The sequence below is a fragment of the Aythya fuligula genome, chromosome 10, assembly GCF_009819795.1.
Source record: "Aythya fuligula isolate bAytFul2 chromosome 10, bAytFul2.pri, whole genome shotgun sequence".
Taxonomy (NCBI): domain Eukaryota; kingdom Metazoa; phylum Chordata; class Aves; order Anseriformes; family Anatidae; genus Aythya; species Aythya fuligula.
This window is the reverse complement of record NC_045568.1, coordinates 16,325,401-16,348,876: the sequence shown is the minus strand read 5'-3', so window position 1 is coordinate 16,348,876 and position 23,476 is coordinate 16,325,401. Positions and strand designations below refer to the sequence as shown.

Here is a 23,476-nt window from a genome sequence, read left to right as displayed (position 1 = left end):
GATTTGGCTTGCAGGAGGTGGTGCAGGTGATGTCCCTGCTCCCTGGGGACAAGGGCAGGCTGCTGTCAGTGTCCTTCTGTCCCCAGTGCCATGCTCCTGGTGCATCCCTTCTATGGCTCTGCTTCACCTGGTGCATTGGTTCACGGAGTAAAGTGAGCAGCAAAGGAAGCCTCCTGCTGGATTTTCTCCTCTTCAGGCTCAGGTGGGAGGGCACAGGAGCTGTTGGTCCCAGGGCTGCTGAGCAGAATTGGGAAAGTGCAGCCTTGTAGCAGCAAGCACCTTGGCTTCTCTGTTTCAAGAAATACACGGCTGTTACAGGCTGCTCTAGGGGTTGTACGGCTGTGTCAGCAGTATAGGGGAGAGCAGTGGTGAAGTCTACACTGATGTCATCTTGGGTTGGAAAACTGCATGAGGCAGAAAGGTGTAAAAGGTGTAACACAGCACTGGTTTTCTTGGCTTTCAGGAGCACGCAGGGAGCAATTGTTTGATTGCTGAAGTGTGCTGTTATTTAAATGTCACTAAACTGCCTATGGATTGAGCTGATACACTTCTCCTTCAGTGTAAGCATGACTTAAGGGCGGATTAGTGATTTCAGAGACTACAGAATGCTCAGTTTTGAATAAGCTCTTTTGGGTAATTGAAAAACGATATTAAGGCAATGTTGGGCAAAGATTTTCTGAAATAGGATTTAACTTCAGGCTTTGCTATCAAGATTTATTCACTCAAGGTAGCAACTTGATTTTCACTAATACGGACATTTAAGTTGCCTGTTTCACTATTTGGAAACTTTAAATTTGCTTACTTAAATAGAACTTAAAATTTTGAAACTCTTGGCCATGCTCTCAACTGTTTGTCTCATTTTTGTAAACAATTTCCAGTTGAAGTTCTAGTAATATTAACTGCTTTAGTACAGGTTTTATAAACAAGCCACCAATTTTTCTACTTTTTTCTTGTGCATACAAAGAGAATTACCTAATTATTTAACATGAACACCTTGCTTCAATGAGTCAGAGCTGTTAGGAATAGCCAGAATTACCCAGAACAGGCTGCCTAGCTTTATTAAACAATGATGTGGTGGCGTATTTCGTGACTAAAGGTTGGACAAGATGGTCTTAAAGGTGTTTTCCTACCTGTATGATTCTGTGATTTTTTTTTATTATTTTTTTTGATTGTAATTTGCATCACATAAACCTTAATTGCAGTGACAGATCTCTTTCTGAAAAGTGAGTGCACGGTTCAGTGGTAGAAAACAGTAAATTACCCTTGCAGTTTATTGATCAAAATGGCTACAGCATTTTGATTAAAGAACTTGGAAATGTGGTCTCTTTTTTTCCTCTCTTATGAGACTGAGGCCTGCTGCATTTTACTGAGCCAGGTGCCTTGTGTGGTCTATTCTGAGAGGTAAATCAGGGACCCAAAGGTCTCTAACTGTTCTTTGGAGTTAGTGTGGTGCCTTTGTTCTAACTCAGTTCAAGTGAGTTCCCATTCATATGGAAAAACAGGTTGGAGGGGAGCTTAACTCTTGAAAGGTCTTCTGCTCTACCTGTGGGAGATTTTCAACAACAGCACTTAAGATTGTTTACAGTGTTCTGATACACATTTTAACAAGAAATAAGCAATTCCTAATTGCTACGGAGAAAAGTGTGGGAAGTGTTTTTGTCAGGAAAATATTCAAGGCTTTGTCCTCAAGGATAAAATTAATTGCATGACCTAGCCTATAAATAAATTTCAGAAGCCTACATAGATGTTTTGATCAAAATGCCCAGTGTTGGATGAAGTTGCTGGTCTCTGCTCAGACCAATCTAAAGTCAGCAATCTGGGATGCAGGTGGAAGATAGGTTCCTCTCCAGCTTTTAAATAAGGTGGTCTAGGTGCCAGCTCCTGGTTTAGAAGTTTGAAATACTTGATTTATAGGAGCCAAGATGATATTCCCTAGGAAGGACATTTTTCATCTTTTTTTTTTTTTTTTTTGGTAATATATATTTAACTCTATGGCATTAGTTGCCTTTGGACAGAAGAGGGTATGTGGTTTGACTTGACATGGCAGACCTTAACGACAATCACTCTTACCACGAGTCTTTCCATTTTCTTTCATACTTGAAATATTCGATCTTGCACAGAACAAAGAGGAGTAATTTCTGTATGTTTGCATTTTGTGACTCAAGTTTGTGGTAAACTCTGTTCAATGTACTGCACTTTTTCTAATTTTTTTTTGTCAGACCAACTCCACTAATACTTACATTTGCTGGCAGCGCTGATGTTAAAAATAAGTTCCTTTTTTATAGGAACTTCTGCTACAACTTTGTCAATTACAGCAGTTGTATGTCAATAAATACAATAAGTTTATTTCTTATATTGATGACTGGTATGGTGTTTCATTATTGTCATCTGTATATCTGTTTTCTTTCCTATAAGCTTGGAATTGTACTTTAGGTCAGAGCATAAAAATCAAATAAACTAGAATGCTGCAGAATATGTTGGGTTAGCGAATAGATTTTTGGTTAGCTGCTTTTAATTTAGGTAACGTATGTTAAACGCACTTATTTTTGTTTTTGTTACAGGATTCATCTAAAAGACTTGTCCATAAACACTCCAGTTTTGCTCCCTACTTGACCTGTCCAGTATAACAGTTACAAAATAATCCATAGTTACAGAACTTGTAAATTATATGTCAAATGTATATAGTATAACTTATCCAGAGATAATTTGCATTGATAGAGCTGTTTAATACTGGCCCAGGATCTATTAATTAGCACAGCTACATTACTTCAGTGGAGCAGCAGAGGGAGAAGAAGGTAATATGCATTTATCTGACCAGTTTCAGTGTCAGGTGCTTTTAAGAGCTCCATTTCTGTTTCATGTTGTTAATACTGGCTTTCACCATGAATGAAAATGGGGTGTTGGATGTCACTGAAGTGTGCCTTGCTTTTAATATTGGTGCAATAAAATGCATTAAGCTAGGTTAATGTAAACAGTAGAGCTGCTCAAATTATATAGTTGTGTCGAGGGATATTCAATTATACCAGAAATCTGCTGAGTGGTGATTTTGTTATTTTTTAATAGTGCTGATTGTATTCGGCATTTTCCAAAAGTACATGATTTGTACTGAAAAGATTTGCTAAGTACTATGTCTTTGAGGTTAGTTTTTTGTTAGATAAATTGTCTAAACTTGATCACTGAACTTGATGTGGGAAGGTACTTAATCAATGTAAATGTTTAGCCAATATAATTCCACTTGGGATTAAGTATGAAACAGCAATTTTTTAAATAAATTTAGTGGTCTCACCAGGGAGGCAAGGGAGTAAAAAAAAAAAAAAAAGCCACAACAAATAAACCCTACAAAAAAAACATCCACATTCAGATAAGGAAGAAATATCATAGTCTAGTTTGAACCTTGCATTGCTGATGATATTCTTGTTCTGTGGATACATGGGACATGTATTTCTGAGCAGAGTTTGCTTAAGTAGTTAACGTCAACTTGTATGCTTTTTGGTGAATACGAAGACAACTTCTCCTGTTTTTTTTTTTGTTTTGTTTTATTTTTCTTTTAAAGAAGAGAGACATCCTGTTGTCTTTTGAGTGCCATCTCCAGGGTCACCTGAAAGATGTTGCACATAGGAGTACCTACCATTGCATATTTTATATATATATATATAAATATATATATATGTAGAGCTTAGGGATATGGTTTAGTGGAGGGCTGTTAGCGTTAGGTTGGAGGTTGGACTCGATGACCTTGAGGTCTCTTCCAACCTAGAAAATTCTGTGATTCTGTGATTCTGTGATATATTATATATATATATATATGGACAAAGATACCTCTGTTGTAGTTCATCTCCAATTTAACTGTCTTATGTTATTTAGCCCATATTATTCAAATAATGCAAATTGTTTTTTCTTGCCAGCTCCAGAAATGGCAAACTGAGTAGTAGAAGAATCTAATCTGACTGCTTTCCAAATACAGTATTCATGTAGGGTCCTTAGTATTTTATATAAAACAAACCCAAACAAACAAACTGGTGTAAAATAAGAGATTATGCAGGTTATGGGAGCGATCAATTTTTTTCTCTAGCACTAGTCAATAAACCATTACAATGTAAAACATCTTGTGTTATTAAGGTGGTCAAGAAAAGACATTTAACTTCTTTATATGCCTGTGACACTGATTTTGGTAGCACTGTACATATGTGATTGGACCAAACTCACGTTATCTGTGTGTGTAAAGAAGTTAACTGAACAGAAGACTTGTTGAGAACAATACTCAATTACTAGTAACAGTGCTTTCAAAATCGTCATCTGTTTCTACACCTTTGGTCTACAGTAGCGTGATTCTGACTAGCAACCAAAATCTGGGAAGGTGGAGAGGTAAAGGGAGATTGGAGGGGAACACCAAACATGAATCCCTTGTGCTTGTAGAAAATGCCAAATAAATCCATCCATCAGGAGAGAACCCAGTGTGAAACTTGTACTTGATCAAATAATTCTGTCTTCATCTTACTTCATTTTATTGTTCAGTTGAGGCCTTTGATCCCACTTATTTTAGTTCTCGGGTTTTTGATGCTGTTGTCAGGCTCTAAGGGAAAGTTACCAGTTGTAAAAGAGCCCTATTTAAGTGTATTAGTCTCTTTGATAAACACTTATATTAGAAATTTAATCTTTAAGAATTATCCTACTAGGAAGAGTTTAATTCATCTTTAAAACTTTCTAAAATTATTTAAAATCATAAATTATATAAAAATGTGTGTATCAGTACTGACTTTTTCTTATTTTCATAAGCTCATTTATTTTTAATGCTTATTTGCCTCTGCCTGTGATTAAAACAAAAGAAGAAACACCCTTTCAACTTACCTCGCATATATGATTCTCAAACTAGTGTTTATCTCCATCTATACTGTGTATACAAACAGACAACATACAAAGAAAGGTCATATAAAAGCTATTTTTTTTCATTGTAGTAATATAAGATCTCTTGGAAGTTTTCAGTAGAGCTGTGGTTGTTACTTATTTTGTCCTTTTAATAAGAACTAACTTTTAAACAACTGAAACTCTTAGTTTGAATTTTTCTTTGTTTCAGTCTGAAAACATATTGTCTGGATTTTATTTTTTTTTCAGTTATTTAGGCTCACTGGAGTGACTTAGATTTATTTTTTTTTTTAATAGGAATTGTAGTTAACATGCAGAGAAGTAAAAATGTCAGTTAAAAAATGGCTGGGGGAAAGGGTTGGTAACAGCTGCCCATAGAAAAGTAGGTCTGGGAAACAGCTTTCTTCCTTTGTAGACTTTTGCCTAGGCTGTCTTTAAGGCTGTACCTTTGTGCAGTAGCTGTGTTACTGTCAGCTGGGTGTACACTGGGTATATATTTCTATGTTGGATGCATGGAAATTTATGATGCCCAAGAAGCTTAAAGTATTTCAAGGCCATCTCAAATTCTTGTGACTGCTTGGTGTAAATGTATTTGAGAGGGGCAAGAACTTCATTTGGCAAGGATTTTTCAAGATTCTTGTACTGATTCTTTTTATTGCTGCCCCTCTTAAATCTTTCAGACATTTATTGCAATGAAAACATCTTTGAACTCAGAATTAGTTCAGGGAATCATCTGCTTACTCACATTTCTAACATCTTACAGTCTTTTTTTTGTGCGTGCCTTAAGCTTTAAACGTGTGTGTTTACAGCTGTTTTGTGTTTTCAAGATAGTCTTGAAAGAGTAGTCATCTTCAGATTCAAGGCTTTTGCTTTTTTCATCTCTTATAACTGCTTTATTTTGCTCACTCTTCGCAAGACGTATGGTTGTATGCTGCAAGGGCTTTAAAGCATTTTTTTTTTTTATATTCCTTGCTCTTCAGAGCTTCTAATACAAACTTTGTTGGTTTCTTCAATGCATTGAGCTCTGTTATGCAGTGGTAGGCTGTACTAACTCATTTTATCAAGTGCCTCTTTCACAACCAGGAGTTTGTCTTTTGTCAGAAGCCTTGATTGAAAGTCTTCAGTTGGCCTTCAGGAAGATGGTCTCTCTAAGAACCATAAACTATAGGAAGATAGGAAAAAATGTACTTGCTTACTAACCTTATGTTTGCTGGCTTCTCTGTACCAAATTTTATGGCCAGATTTTTTTTGTTACCCTTAGGACAGCTTTGCTACTTCTTTCAAATGAACTTTGCTCTTACTTCTGACAGTGTTCCTCAAACCTGTCTGGTTCGTTATTTCCAGAATAAATACATGTATTCCCATGGTTTCTTAACTTTGCCTAATTCTTGTACTTGAACAGACCTCTGTATGCATGTGTGTTTACGTGTGTATACGTAACATAATTTTTAATGTCTCAGCAGTGATTCGGAGAGAATCATTGTGGAGCACTGAGTTATACCCATTTTACACCTGGAGAATGTGTACCTGCACCGTGAGCTCCTGTAACACGCCAGGAGGGTAGCAGAGACCAGAGCTGGTTGCAGGCTTCATAAAGCAAACAGAGTTTTGGCTGCTTTTCTGCTCTGTTACCTGTCACATGTTGTGAGTTATCAGCAGTGGCCTTCATTAAGCGGTGACCCTTTGCAGTCTGTAGTATAGAACGAAGTCCTTCAGAGATTTTTATCACTTAAACCTTGCTGGTTTGAGCTAACACCACAGGTGTCAGTTGATGCACAGTGCAGTATTGCAAGCTCCTAACTATTTAATCCTTATCCAAGCAGGAAATTTGAAAACAAATTGTTTCAAAATACTTTTGTCAAGTAACAGGAACACAAGTCTACCCCAAAATAAGATTAATTTCTTTTGGTTTATCTGATTTACGTCAGCTGAATAACATAACCTGTGTGAAACTAAGATTTATTTTTCTACATGGTGAATAATACCTTACTTTTGAAGACTTGTTCTTAAATTATAAACAGAGTAATCAAAATTTTTGTGGCCCCGTGGGAAATGAGATTGCATAACACAAAAATAAAGAACTGAATTTATAAGGTTCACAAATAAAACTAAAAAGTGCTATCAAGTTCCGTGTAGACTTACTCTGTTTCAAATCTTCCAGCATCCAAGTAAGGACTTCTGCTTGGAATCCCTTATCCTGTTTCTAGGTGAGGTTGGAATTGACCTTCAGGGCTGCTCTCGGCTCCTCATGTTACTCCCTTGTGGAAGTGATCATCAAGTGATACCTCTTGGAGCCTAACACAGGCAATAGGGAAATACAAACTGAAAGTGCATTTTAGCTTGTGTTTTGTACAATGTGTTTTGTATTTCCTTTATGTCTCAATCTTGTGTTATGTTTCAAACCAAGCAGAGCAGACAGAAGTTTGCTTTTGTTACAGTGCAGCATTTAAAATTCTAGCACTGTGATAAAGGGCATGCATTATTGAAAGACTTCAGCGGGGAGGTTTTTGTTTTCAGTATAAAGTTTCATTAGGATACTATTTTTTATCGTGCTGTTAGAGATGAAAGTATTAGTATAGTAAATAATCCCCTTTGTCTGACGTTTCTGAATATGCAATGCTAACTTGCATACTGTGCTCCTTAACTTCAGGAGGAACCGAGGGCTGATTCTGGGCTCTCTGCCAGTAGGCCAACAGTTTGCCTCTCCATGTGGGATGAGCATCTTTTGCTGGCATAAGTTGTGATTTTGCCATTGCCAGGAGTCAGTGACACCTTTCAGACTGGTTTCTTTGAATTGATAGCAGAGGGGCTCACCGACCCAGAGAGATACCTAAAATGCAGATGTACTTGGATCTGTTAGGTCTATGCAAACATGGACTGTTTGTTGTGAAATTCATATCATTATCAAGAATTAGTACTTGCAGAATTGTGTTTTTAACATCTTCAGGGGGAAAAAAAAGTTAATTTTTTGGTCTCAATAAGAAACAAAGAACCTGAAAACCACATTACTTCAAATGTTATTTCAGAGCTGGGCCTAAAGTGTCTGTTGTGCTTGCTGCTGAATTTAAACCAACAATTACAGAACTGTATGTGATGTTAACAGGGTGTTAACAGCTCCTTAACAGCTCCTTAATTCTTGCTTTTATCTGTAACAAGTCATCCCCTGTGGAGAAAGTGTAGTTTCTTTAAATCGTTCAGCAATGAACCAGTGATGCCCAGAGTGTCGATGGTTTAACCTCTGAAACTAGCAAATATGATGTCTGTGTGTGTGTGTGTGTATAACTCTGCCGTATCTTTGTATCCATGATAAATACATATATATGCAGAAACTTCTAAGCTGGTGTGTTGAGACTCCCAGCACTGAGAACGGTGTAAATTCTTTTCTAGTTGTTGGCCTTGCATGGCTTGCATGATTGTGCTGGCTTCTTCAACAAAATGTACTTGTGACCAGCCAAGCGTGGGTTACACACCACTGAAAATACATACATGTTGTTTAGTACAGGATGATGGTAATTCCATGTTATTTTTCTTCCCAGAGATGCTGGAAAATACGCATGGAATAAGTAGAATAAAATACTGTTCAAATGAAGTTTGCCAATCTTTGTTGATATTAAACGCGAGGCGTTTTATTTCTAGCAGAGATCACCAGTGAACCTTGCGTGGTTTAAAATCTTCTGTAGCTTTCCGAATACTTCGAATGCACAAATGTTAAGAAAATGCTCTTAAGGGAATCAATGTGTATATTACCTTTTCTCTGAAACAGTGTTGTTCAACTGCTGACTTGAGATAACCGTGGGACTGAAGAGCTCAGTTGACTGTCTGATGAACTGTTGTTAATGAGCATTATGTTATTTTCCCTTCTCATTTTTCTAGGCTGTTCAATTAACCTCTAGACGATGGCTGAATCTGCAGGAGTACCAAAGCAAAAAACTAATGGCAGACCATGGGGTTACAGTTCAGAGATTCTTTGTGGCTGATTCTGCAAATGATGCCCTGGAGGCTGCTCAGAGACTAAGTAAGTTGACTGATAATGGGAGAAATCTGCTTCACCAGATAACAATCTGGAAAATAAATTGTTTTCTAATAAGTTGTACACAATCTTCAATTTGAGGTTTATTGAAAAGGTTTAATATATTATCCTGACTATAAATATTTATTTCGTATGTGAACAACAGTGTTTAACAGCAGTATTTTTTCTGAACTTTTTTTCTTAAAGGTAGGCAACGTATAGCATGCAGTTTTTAATTGATACTATTTATGTCATTTTGGCAATTCAGAATTGAGAATAACATCATGAATGGCTGATATATACTTGATAAAACTTAAGTAAATGAACTTGCAGAAAGTTGTTTTCAAACAAAATTTTGCTCTATTAAAAAGCTAAGGAAGAAAAAGGTCATGAACTCTTGAAGATACTCAGAATCCAGTTGGACTGGAGGTAACTTGCTGTAGCAGACCCTGCACCTGATCAGGTGCATTGGACTAGATGGTCACCAGAGGTCCTTTCCAACCTCAACTGTTCTTTCTATGAAGAAATAAAATATGTAATAGGGAATTATATACATGTGTTTGGCAACATGTATATTTTTCCATATGAGGGAATGAGAAAAGGTGAATTCAATTACCTACTATCACTAAAAAATTTGGTAGTGGCTGGGAGATAAAACCATGCTTCTGGAACGTCATTTATGTTCTGTGATATCCTTGTTTTAGTGCAGTAAACATAGGATGAGAATATGGGTGAGAAAGAAGATAATGTAGTATCTGTTATCTCAAAACAATGTATTCAAGTACATCTTGTCACCCGATTCATAAATGTTCTAAATGTTAAAAAGTTCTCTATTTTTCTAAAGTTAATATTAGTATTTAGCATAGTTTTCCACTTGAATTTAGCTTCTGTTAAAATTAATACACCGTACATCAAAATGCCGGAAGAAAGACATTGCTGTAGTCTAATTGTCTAACAACAGGAAGATTTTGAATGTTTTACATAATGCACAGGCAGGCTACTTAGTTAACTGCTTTTCAGTTACTGGTATGAAAGATCTCATCAGACTTCAAGTAGCTGAATAGGATTAGCATAATGGCTTGCTAAATCTCTATAACATCATTAAGATGATACATTTTTCAGTAATCAAAACCTTCTTATGTCAACCAGAATATTTGAAAATGTATTTGAAACAAAGCATTAAATGCTACTGCTATGGTCATTTGGTAGGGCAAACTGTAAAAAGCTGACACAAAACAAAGCTCATAAAACTGGAGGTTTTCTTTGCATCTGGACATCTGAGAAAATCAAGAAATGCTAAGTGAGACTCCGGCAGGTTTTTCACAAATCTTTCTGTGCTTAAACTCTCCTCTTCATGATTGAGCTCATAAAAGGATTAGTCTATCCAATAACTATAACTATTCTAGATCCCTATAACTATTTGCAGAAATAAATTGCTCCATTAAAGGCAGTGAACCTTTTCTGTTTTATGATGCTAGATTTATTTTAAATAACCTCTTGGTTGTTTTGCAAATCACAGGAATGCTTAGTCTATATGTTTTTAAAGTACATATAAATAAAAGAAATAAAAACTAACTTTTGGAGTTAATGAAACTATCATGTAAATTTTGTGTGCTTTAACTAGGTTGGGTTGCTAACACCTCAAAAATTACCAGTGATACATTTCTTCATCTTATAAAATTGTATTCAAACATGGTACGTTACTGGGCATTAAAGAACTGTGGTTTACAGTATGAAAGCTATTTCATGTTGACATGACTGACACACCCTATCAATCCACTAAATAATTAACAACATCCTTGTAATCATTCTGATAGTATGCTGTCTTCCTTCTAACATGCACTTTGAAAATGAAGCACTCAGAACACAAGTTTTGCTACTGTAATATTTGTTGTTTCAAGATTTTATCAGATTTAGCTCCTTTTTGATCCTCCAGACTTAGGTTTATCTGCACGATGTGATGCAGGCTGTTGTCTTTTGAATATACAACTGCCCAGTAAAAAGTTAGGAGCAAAACGAAAACCTTTAGCCTACAAGAGGCACAAAATACTCCAAAATAAAATAACAAATGGAGGCAGCTTTGGGATGTTCTCAATAGACAGGCATTCTGCAATTAAAGATGGTGAAAGGAAAGGCCAATCACCCTTGCCAAGTACTGCTCAAAAACCTGGGGGTTTGATATTATATGCCACATTGCAGCTGTCCTTATCTTTCAGTTCTGAAAACAAGGATACTTGCCAGCATACTCAACTTTATTCTATTTTTGTCTTTTATCAAAACTTGCAATACAAAATTTCCGTACTTTTCTTGTGAAAGGAGCTTCTTTCTATAGGCATGTTATCTTGCATATAGGACAAGCAGTATTTTCCCTCAATGGTCTCATAGCATTGTCGTTCACATGGATATCTGTGTTAGAGGGGTACAAATAATGGGACAGAAATTGCTGATACTGAAGTCTTTACAAAGTGTTAATTTTTATTTAAAAAAAAAAAATCACAATTCCGCCAAATACAGAAGACTGAGCATGTATTACTGTGCCTGTAGTCACCAGTTTTGCTATTAAAGTTCCCGTTGATGCAGTGGAAAAAGATGGGATCAGATCATTTTTACTGCTGTCTTCACTTGTCAGAAAAGTGTTAATGCATGTTTTCTTGAAAGGCTTTACCTTTATCCAGTATCAGCAGTTTTATTATAGTTTGCTCATTTCCTCTATTGCTCTGTTTTATTAATGTGTATACCGAATACACTGAATATTAATTTTCTCGGAAATATTTTCAAAACTTACCAACAGTACAAAAGGCAGTCTATAAGGAATTTTTAATGAAATTAAAGGTTTTTTCTTCTAAGATAAGAATGGCAGATGTGAAGAAAATTAAAATGACATCACTAATACTGACTTCAAAAGAAGTTTAGTACTGTAAGGAATACAGAATTAGGCTCTAAGGAATTCAGTGCCTATTACGTGCTAAGCAATTTTCAGGTGTAAGTCTTGTAGAGAAGGCAATATTTACAGAATGCCAAGAAACACAGTTACAAATGACTTTGTGTTTCATGCTAAAATTCCTAAGTTTTCAAGAGTGAAATAAAAAGGTGTTGTGTTGTTTTGCTACATCAATATGGTATTGCTTGATCTGCCACCTGAAGAAACACAATCTGTAAACAAGTTCTTACATTTCAGACAAATGCTCAGCTCCCAAATATTTCACTTTGCTCTCTGTTAAATGGAGGTACTAGAACTGTAAGATAATCTGGCTGTTCCTGTATTAACTCAAGTCTTTTGATCTGATTTTTCTCTTGATGCTTTGGTACATCCAGGATTTATTTATCTGGAGAAGGCATTTCCTTTTTTTGCTGCACCTTTTTCGCATGCTGTTGTACTGATATAAGGAAAAAAAATTCTTATTTATGTATACACACACCCATGCCATTAGGATGGGAGCATTTTCATTGCTTGGATTGGGCAGATGCACTGTGCATCATTTCAGGATCCATTTTTGTCTAGCCTTCCCCACCAGAGGCACTTAAGTCTACTTCAACTTGGGCACTCTGTTTTACGTTCTGTCTGATGGCGAAGTTATTAAGGGAACCTTCATTTTAAACTAGTAGATGGACAAAGCTGAAAGGGATTATAATTATGCTGGAGGGTGTTACTCTGTACTGTCAATTGGCTCTTAGAATCAGTAGAGAACTTATGGAGGTGGTTGAAAATGCTGAGTATCCTAAATGGATGCTAGAAGCTTGGCATGCATTTCTTTTCCTGATTTTTAACAAAAGCAATAGAGTGCTGCCCATTGCCACTTAGAGTGTTTCATTACATTTAGGAATCAGTCAGGTGCAGTGTTCACACTCTTATCGCAGAGAAGTGCAATTGAATTGAGTGCAAGGCCTTTATTCATTTTTTTTTTTATTTTTTTTTTTTTAGTAGAATATAAGAAAATGTAGTCTCTGCACATCCTATTTCTATTGCCTTATGCATGACAGAACTCAAAATTCAGCTTTGGACTAAAGGCAGGCTTTTTATATCAGGCCGGGGAGGTAAAACATGTTTTATAAACAACAGCAGGGATTTATTGAAGCCTCTTTCTATGTGGTCATTTACCTGTCACCTATTATTCACCATTTTCTTAGAATATTGAAAGTTTTCAGTCATGTGATCATGGCTCCTTCCTATCTCAGCACCTGGGGATTTTTTTTTTCCTTTAGATGAAACACTTGATTTTTTTTTTTTCTTTTTTAGAAGCTGTTTTAGATCCCTTGTCTCAAAGTTAATCTTCAACGCAAGTCGGGAAAACCACCTGAAAATCAGTGTGTTTAGAAGGGATCAAAAATGGGTCCTTAGCTTGGTAACTTGCTTTTTTTATATAGATTATGAAGAAATTGGTGGTGATAGTGCTATCTACAATTAATCTAAGATTTTATGTTAGGAAAAATGACCCTTGAACTTGACCTTTCTGAGGGGATTAGAAATGTGAATTTAGGTTCTCTTTTGTTATACCAAGAGGAGCTTTTCTGCGAGCATCCTGTACAGAGCAGCATTTGTACTTCAAGTTAAGTTTAAGTGATTTGCTCAATTTAGTCCTTAGTCTGTGAATTCTTTGGCTATTTAGCTGTTCTTTTTTGCTGTTATCATAGGCTTTGCATACGTGCTTTAACTTCCTTTTTTCCTTTTTCTCTGACAGGGTAGGTATGAGAGGAATTGTCTCCTGCATTTCTGTGATTTCCACATTCCTTTCCATTGTGTGGTTGGTTTACTGTGTAGCAATAATTTATCACCCGTGCATAATGTTATTTCTCTGAAAAAAGCCAATGTACTTTTTAGTTTTAACTAGTTATTTTTTAGAGTCCCTTGGGTTCTGCTTTCTGCATGTGGTGAAAAATCACGTGTTGCTGAAATACGCTGTTCTGTGGAGCTGTGTGCTACAAGCTTGCTCGCTGTGAAGAAACTGCTCTCCCATAACTCCTCTTACATTCTCTGACAGCTTTTATTAAAGTTCTTTATACTTAAATTACGGCTTTCTAAAACTGTCCTTTCAGGCAAAATGATGCTATAAGTTATTGACTAATATGATTCTATTCTCCAATGGGTAAGTATTTAGAAAACAACCTTTTAAATTTAATAGAAAGCTAGTGGTGGATGAGTTCCTTCTGGACCCTGTTCAACATTATTGAGCATGAATATTTCTCTGTTGCATTTATCAGGTTTTCAGTTAATGGATTTGGCCTATTCGAAGTGGTGAAATCCAAGACTAGATGATACCTGCATTTTGCTGCAAATTCACGATAGGAAATACCTGTTATTATTTTGTTACTTCCAATCTTGGTTTCATTGGCACCTTCTGAATGCACTTTATGTATTTCATCATCCATTGCAAAGCTCCACAAAACTTGCTGTGGTCTGTGGTTTTAATCTTCTTGCTGTTTGTCCTTTTTCCAATTTCTTATTCTTTCTTAAAGCCTTTTCCTTATAGTATCCATTTTGTCTCTTGTCTCTCCCTAATGCCATCTTCCATCTCCTGACTTCTGGTTGAGAGAAGGCTTTTACTTTTCTGTGTGGAAATCTGTTATATCTCATCCTGCAACAATTACACCAAATTAATGCAACAGCTTTATTCTGCCTAAAAGGCACTATGTATTTGTACACAATCACTTTTTTCCTGAAGCGATTTGCTTGAACTTCCACTTGACAAGTTGTGGAAATTAAGCTTTCTTTGTATAGAAAACAAATAGTGACTAGTAAACGGTTCATAAAATGTTTTTCTCTATATTTGTCCACTTTTAAGTGGTTTGATTTTTTTTGGACTTTTTTTCTAAATTTAGTTGTGCCAACAATATTAAAAATATCACTTGTATGAAAATGATGTAAATGATAAACTAGATTAACAGTTATGAAGGTGACATCTTGTATGTTGTTTAAATATTTATTTTTTGGGGGGGGGTTGTGGGGGAGAGGCTTAATGATTACTGTGTCAGTTATCCATTTTATTTACCCCATCTTCTGAATGAAAAATCAGGGAGGATCAGAAGAGGAAGGTAAGGTATTAAAAGGCTGTATTCATGGAAGCCTGCATTACTAAGGATTTTGTTGGAAAGTCGTGGTGAATTTACTGTGATACAGGTATAGTGCAATGCTGGAGTATAGTAATTATTCTTTACTTGGCTCTTTTTGTGGACATTCTTCATTTACTCTAAGATTGCTTTTAGGTGCTTTAACTTAATCTGTCTTGGGAGCTAAACCACACAAAGGCATTCTCAAGGTGGAATTAAAGTTTCCATTTGAGGATTTAAAATGCAGCGGCTGTTCTGCACCACTGCGTAGCAGGACCTTTCTCCCTGGACATGAGCCCTAAAATACTACTGCTATCTCCTCTTGTTGTGTGTGTGGTTTGTTGGTTTATGAATCTTATAATTCCTGCTTATTCTCTGCCATTCTTCCGGATTTTGTGCAAAGAAACTTTCAGAGGTGGATGAGAAGGAGCAAAATATTAAGCAGAGCAGTACTTTAGCAATGTATTATGTTCGGTAAACCCTGCGGGGGGGGTCTCTAACTTAGCTGTACTGCATGCCTGGTTCTTCCTCTTCAGCTTAGCAGTGTTTTTCCACGGTAGCCCTTAGCACCTGTGTGGAAAAGGGAGAGCTGACAAGTAGCACGTGTGTTTGTTGATCATGTCCACGTGTTGTGTCCTGCATGCCAGAAAAACTGACAAAGAAATAAAACTTGTAGCTTGCCTGTGATTCTGAGTTTTAATTCTTTTTGAAACAAAATTAGTAAAAGATTTTGTGAAAGCTTACCACTGGGCATTGTGCTGTTGGATCTCTTGGTTTCAAGTTAAATTACAGATTTTAGCATTTTTAATATTCTAGGTATGGAAATTCTTTGAGGGACCCTATGTCTAGTGAGGACTTACCGAAATAGTTAATTTCAAATGCATGGTTATGAAAAGCAAATCTGTTTTGTGTTTCTTATCTACTCCCTTTGTTAGAAAATTACATGCTGAGAGTGAGTCAGTAAATGCAAGCTTGAGACTGCTTACAGTAGTTAGGTATTTTATAACCATTCTTTGTCACCAAATGTCTTCATATTCAATAGATTTATAGTAATATGAGTAATGGCTAGGGGGCTAACAAATCAAAATCTCATTTCAGATGTTTGACACTAATGTTGTGCTGACTTATTGTTTTCTGTGTTGGATTTTTGATCAAATTACCAAAATAGCTACTTGGAAGGAAAGGAAAAAAATACTCCATAAATGGGGCACTGAATTTCATATTTAAAGTTTGTCATAGAATGTGGTCACTTACAGATTTCGGTTGTGTTAAATACATTAGTGAAATTTTGTTTATAAAAGAAGGTGACAGAAGCCATAGTTCTTGATACAGGAACTTTAAAAGGTGGTAAAAATTCAACACATCACAAGGAAGGTACAATATGATTCCTGGTATGTATTCCGGACTTGTCACACCATATTTTATAGTTCTTCAAGGTAGCTTTGCAGCTGCAAAACAATAACCAGATGTGTAATTGAGAAGCAGCTGCATGAAATTTTCATTTTTTCACACACAAAATCAGAACCATTAGACACGTTTTATGTATAAGATATGAAAAACTAAACAACATTGTTTTCTCTGCAGCTCTAGCAGCTGTGTAAAGGAGAGAAATCACACCTTCTACACTCTCTAGATGCCCATCTGCTTTAAAATGTTTGGGGCTGATTACCGAAACTGAAGTTATTTTTTTTCCTTGTTTTTCTGGCTTGCTTTGGAAAGGGTGTGATAAAGCATTTGTTTTGTTTTTAATTTGTAAAGCAGTGTTGTAAAAATCCATCTGTGACACCAAATAGCCATTTTTTTTTTTAAATCACCTGTATTTATAGTGTCTGCTTTTATCCGAATACCACAGTGTATCCCCTTCTGGGAATGTCTGCTTCTGATGGAAGATAAATGAGTTGTGGTGGTTTCTGCTGTTGTTTGTTTGTTTTAGGATTCTGCCATCACTGACTGCATCACTGAATGTGTTTCAAGGTAGAACTGAATACAAATCATTTGATATAAATTGTTCTGCTGCTGAATGAAATGCCAGCTTGGCTTACCACCCATTTAGTTGTCTCTTGTATTTTAACAAAGTATAGGGGACAAAATAATGGTTATTGCCTAGAACCATACAAAACTTGCACTTCCTTGAGAATTCTTTCATTTCTGATGAAGCCTGATTTATTTTTAAAATAAATGTGTTGATATTAACTAGAGCTCAGTGTATTTTTTAAAATGAATACTGCCCATACTATTGGTTAAACTTGCAATGGAAAAGTTCTAATTCTCAGCAGGCAGTTTGCAGTTTTTCCTCTCTGATCCTCATTACTATGGCCATGTTGTTGGTTTTGTGACCTTTGGGCTGACCTTGACCAGCAGAATCACACTTCTTTTGTTTACATGGTATAAACTCTCAGCAGAAGATGTGTTTTAAGTATTAATTTTGCAATAGCATTTATTGGTTAGAAACTTGAGGTGACAAATCTCGGATTGATAGGTCTTCACTGCTTAGTGCTGTATCATGTAGGTGATCAGCCTGTTGCCATATAATCCCTTGTATAAGGATGTCAAAAGTGTAGACCCTTACGTCTGTAATATGTGTTATTTTAAGCTTTTCTAATGGGAGTACTAGTAGTAAAAATTATGTTGAATTAATATGAACTCTAAGAGCAAAATGATGACCATCTAGAGACAAGAATAATTTGTAATTAATCTTTTTTTATAGTATCTGTACTGTATCCTTTTTTATAGTACTGGCAAAGCTCTTTCATAAAGTCAGCAGTTTGGTAGTAGTTGCTTGGAAGAAGTATCTTATTTATTCCCACCTCCATACTGTGGTCCTTTTAAAACTTGAAACTTTGTGTCCACAGTTTCATCTGCAAAGGGGACAAATATGATATTAATTCTGGTTATCATCTCATTACCTATTTTTCTAGGTATTTGGAGAGACTTTTTTTGTAATTGGGGTTCAGAAGGCTGGCACAATAAAGGGGAGGAGGAACACTACTAAATTTAGTGAGAATTAAACTGGGAAACTTCGCAAACAGAGTTTAGAGTAGTGTTAAGTTCCTTCAAATTAATAGTTAAAATAGTGCTGAAAGAACAAATCTTAACTCGGATGCTTTTCTTTATCTGAATTCTGAATTATTGTTCAATCTCTTACTATTTCTTTTGCTGAGATTTTAGTGTGGCAGTTCTGGTTATTGCCCTAGTTTGATGCCATCGTAATTTCCCGGATCTCCACCATCCCGCAGGTGACACAGTGTAGCAGGAGCAAACAATTGTTAGATAACCACTTTCAGTATATAATTCAATCAAAGAAATTGCATTTTTTTCTAGATCTGTCAATTGTTTCTGTTAAATCTGTTATATCTTTGGTCTTTATGGAATAGGTGGTGTTTTAGGATGAGCTCTGATTGATGTGTAAGGATATTTGCTTGTACATTTTTTATAAAAACACATGGTTTTGAACCAAGCTAGAAATCTATTTGAGCTTGTACAACACTCAGAGCTCACAACACGCAGCCTCCACACCATGATTTCCTTTCCCTGTTTTCTTCATCCAGTCTATGGAGTAATCTTAACTGGTATTTTGCAAAGGTTAGCATGACTTGCAAGAGCTTTGTTTTATCTTCAAAGATGGGAGCAAGTTACAAGTTGATAGTCTGAAAACATCCAGCAGCTGAGAACTATAATCATAAGAGGCTGTGATTTTTTTTTTTTGTAGATAATCTTTACCTAAAACGATAGAACAGTTTTTGAAGCTGAGGATGATCTGACATTTTGTTAATCTGCTACTTCATATTTGAGAAAGTGCTGTGAATTTAAAATATGTTTATCTACATATCTTCAAATATTTGCAGTTTAAAAAGAGTAAAACATTTTAACACGCTCATGAATATGAAATGTGCCTTTGTAACCCTGCTGGATTCAGTGGGGAGATACTATCTAACTTTGTGCATCACTGTATATTTTAAATGAGGTGTTAACCCTCAAGAATGTCATCATGAAAAGCATTTAGTGAAAATCATGTTCAGCTCTAGTTCCAGACTTTAGATGTGCTCTTCTTTAAGTGATTTTTGGTTTCTTATGAAAAATCCAAAGTTGACCGTGTGACCTATATGTGGTATACTCTACTCTGTCCCGCTGTGAAGGCAGCTATTGTTTCCTGTGTCACTGTGAAGGAGAACATTTTTCTTGCTCCTCCCTTGGGCTTGGTTGGACCACTCACCTGAGTAAGATAAATAGAGCCAAACGTTAGGCTATAAATCTTAAAGATATTTATTGTTCTAAATGCCTAAGAACAACCCAGGATTTTTGCAGAGAGAGGGAAGTAAGGCAGCCATGAGATATTTACAGTGTAAATAGTAAACAATAAAAAATGGAAAGGAAAGGGAAAAAAAGAGGAGGAGGTCATAGATAGTGAGGAGGAAATGCTACAGCAGTGTAACTGTGATGTATGTGCAGAATTGTTTTTCTTCAGGGAGAAGGTCTTAATTTTTGGTTTTAAAAAAAAATAAAATCCAACAATCTTGCTTCAAGTTATTGCCATGGTGCTGCTGGTGTTTTGTGTGACCGTGGCTGTCCTCATCTTCTGGCCAGACTGACTTCCAGCCCCGAGTACATCTCCAGAGTCACATCGGCCATCCTGGGGCGCAGCAGAGGGCACGTTGGGCACCGGGTGCTGCTGGAGGCAGGGCGCAGGGCAAGGACACCTGGGAGGATCACATTGCTGCAGGGACAAAACAAGTTCAAAGTAATTTGATTCTGCAGGAGGAAAAAAGAAGTTGAATGCTTGAACAGCTGAAACTTTCTGTGTAAAGTTAGTTCTTTTGTATCAGAAATGTAGTGTCATGGCTTAGTGGTTTTGACCAGTCTGTCTAGTTTCTTATTGTATAAATGATCTTATAATATTTTATTTTATGCTCTTAATGTGTTTTGGGAAGAGAAAAATATGTTGCTTTGCTTAGTCCCATTCTAAATTCATTAAAGTCACTGGGAAGATTCATCATTACTTCACTGCGCTTCCCTCTGCTCCCAGCCAAATTTTATCCCTTCATCCCTCCAGCCATTCATCTGTGTGTCTGAGCAGTAGCTGTCTTGATCTCATTGCATGTTAGGTGTATGAGTATTGTGCTCCACTGAAGAGTATCATAATAGTAATCCTGATACCGTCTGCAGGTCCAGCATCCCCTTTTGTTCTTTTTACCATGGATGATTTGTTTTATAAGATCTGCAAGTTTAACTATCTCAAGAAAATATTTTCTTATACAAATTTTTTACTATAAATACAAACTTACATCACATACCATAAAGTAATGTGCCATTTAAATATGGTAATTAACGTGCACTATAAATAGCTTGCTTATTTTTATCTTTTGAGTGACATTCCTATTTGAAGTCCATATGCAGATACAGTATTTATTTAAATAGTTGTTTCTTTGAGTCATGAGAAGTTGCTACATGCTTTAAGATACCTTCTTACTGAAAAAAGTTATTTTACAGTTTTGGGATTAAAACAATTTGATGTATTTTCATATTTCATGTTGTCCATTTTCCCAGTGAGTCTCCTGATTCTCTAATGTTCATACAGCTTTTTCTGTTTTATGAATTTGAATGTTATGGATTCTGATATATGGCTATTTTTTTACACTTTTTGACATCAACTATCCTATAAATAGTGATACATACAAACTTCCATCAAGTGCACAAAGCGTTCCTTCAGCAAACTCTAGGCTAATGAAGAAAGGAAGTAAACCACTCAGGTTAAATACTAGGGAGAGATTTTTAATGGCTGGATTCAGACGTAATTTAACAGGAGCACATCACCGAAATAGTCAGAGAAACAGAATGGTTTGGGTTGGAAGGAACCTTGAAGGTCATCTAGTTCCAGCCCCCTGCCCTGGGCAGGAACACCTCCCACTAGACCAGGTTGCTCAAAGCCCTTGCCTATATGATAGGATACATTACATTCCTTCCCACACAACTAACAAGTAATTATTGCAGTTAACAGCAGGCAAGGCAGCATTAATTGTGTGTTCTCTTGTCTCTCTATGAATTGTTTTAGCTGCTTAAAATCCCTTCTCATGTATTATATTAGATAAATTATATCACAGGAGACATCCTGGGAGTAAGCTGTGGCCACTGTTTTATGAATATATAGTTTATACTTTCTTAAGTAGAAGGTCTAAACATGTGAGAAAGCTGCAGTGGAAGAGACGGCAGAAGCATGAACAAAGCATAATGCAAAAATTCTGACTCTTAGAGAAAAATTGCCCTATTCTATACCTGACACTTCAATAAAATCCAAAACTATTTTCTGCAGTGTAGAAGAAAGTAATAATATACTGTAAAGTTCTTTTTCAGTAGTTACCTCTTAAAATTCGTAAACCAGGCAGACATGACTGAGTGACTGCACAAGAGTTGCAGTTTTTTTGTTTTTTTCTTCTTTTCAAAGCAACTTGCTGCCCTTAAGCTAATAAAATATTAACCAGTTTTTAATAGTTGTTAGGATGTCAGGGAATTAATCTGTTTTACAGGATTCATAGTAGGGTCTGTGGGATTGGTGCTTAGGTCTCTCAGCTGGACCATGGTTGCAAGGATTGTGTATAGATACAATCCTCTGCTGCTGCTAAGTTCAACACAGATTTGGTTCACAATCTTGCTCATCTGAAGCTGAGCAGTAGCTGAATGGCATCATGCATAAATGCGAACATCTGAGATGTACTTGCTCACCTGTTATGTCAGTCCCTCTGCAGGTTCAGCACAGGTTCAAAACTCATAAATCACCTGCATGTTCCTTTGTCTTTGCACACACAGTTGTTGCTTATTGCAATTTTAATTTTTTAGCCAGAAAAACTATCTTGATTTGTGAGTAATTGAGAAAGCTGCAAATTTTGGAATTTCATAGGGCTGCTCACTCTCAGAGATGCCTGGACCATGCAGTTTGATTAAAATACATAGAATTCAAGTTCCAAGCATAATACCTACTTGCAGAGTCCCTGCAGAGCTCATCTTGCACTAAGCCTAAGTGAAACTGAGCATTGCTGATTTCAACGTCATGTCGAGATGCATCTTTCCCTGCAAATGCTGACTGCCAAATGAGAAGCTAATGCCTCCCTGTTGCCCTTGCATCCCATTTTTGTAGGCTAACTTCAAGTTTTCCAGATTGCATAACGTTAAGTCTGAGTGTAACATATATAGTTATGTCTTTGCTAAGAGGTAGTGACTGGAGGTTGAGATGCGAATGCTCAGCTGCTAGAACTGGTGAGCAGGATGTGTGCCTATCCTCAAAGGGCTGGGGAAGGTCTACACAGGACAGGATAGTGCATGAGGAAGGCAAGTAAGATTCTAAATAACCAGGTCAGCACCAATAGTAATTGAGACTTCCACGTGTGCCTGGTGGACGTAAAAATTGCTTTTTTTGTGTGTGTGTGTGTGTGTGTAACTAAATCTGGTTGTCCTATGCATTCTCCTTGTTGCAGGGTTTAAAGAGGAGGATCACATAGCTTAAGGAGACTCACAGTTTGTATTCTTTGGGTTTAAACTTCTCAGTGGTTGGCCTCGCTACAGACCGTTTGGTCACAATTACACAGCGTTTGGTATGCTCTCCACCGGACTGTTCTGAATAGAGTTCTGTGTGACAAATCAAACGCTGAATTGATTCGAACAAAATGCTTGGGCAAAGCTGTGTAAGCCTTCCCAAATTCACAGCAAAAGAGAGATTAAAAGGACTGGAGCAGTCAAGGGGAACAGCTGGATGGCTGCATGCTGCAGCCGGCCATGGACAGGAGCTTCTCATGCTTCTGAGTGAGCAGATGTGAGAGCACGTGTCCTCAGCTTTCCTGGAGCTTCAGCATTAGCTCAGTAGTCTGTGAGCTCAGCTTTCTTTAAGCATCTAAAAGAATGCATGCAGACAACACAGCAAGTTTGCAGTCCACTAGAACTGATAATACCTATAGGTGTTAGGGGGCCTTTTAATGTTTTTTTGCCAATATCAGCACTTTATTCTGAAATGCAAGTTGTAAATGCAATTCAAAGGATTAATAATACAGTAATTTTTGTGACAGTGGGTTAAAATATATATTTAATAGCTACTCCATTAGTGTACACAGTATTTCTCATTTAATGATCAACTACTGTTGGAATACGATGATGGATGGTATTACTACCATCTGCAAGATATCTAGGGGTCTTGCTGAATGCATGGTGAGTGTGGAGGAACTTCAGAACCTTTAATGAAGTTACAAGGTTTATCTTTGAGAATTATGTGAAAGTATGAAATGGACTGTAACATTTTGTTTGCTAGAAGTCATTGCTTCCTTTGGTGACTGAAGATTGTTCTTAAAAGCAACCATAACTATATCCCGTCTTCAGTGAGACATGGACGAAGCTCACAGCATTTGAGATTAGCACAGATGTTCTGTTGGCTTTACTTATATTTTAATAGAATTGTAAACCAATGAGTAAAACCAGAAGCTTTAGTACAGTCTAATGCTGGAGATCCATGGCATTGAATAACTCAGAAAAGCTTGGTTAAAGAAATGCAAACCTAGAACTGGACAAAACTACATTAGG

The 23,476-nt window shown here is 36.5% G+C and overlaps 1 protein-coding gene across 1 annotated transcript in view; it reads left to right on the top strand.

Annotated features, from left to right (window-relative positions):
• SUCLG2 (succinate-CoA ligase GDP-forming subunit beta) overlaps positions 1–23,476 on the top strand; it is a 111,312-nt gene that overhangs the window by 12,960 nt on the left and 74,876 nt on the right. Inside the window, exon 2 of the mRNA XM_032194126.1 lies at positions 8,737–8,878. Coding sequence (XP_032050017.1) covers positions 8,737–8,878 — 142 coding nt within the window. The remainder of the gene's footprint in view (positions 1–8,736; positions 8,879–23,476) is intronic.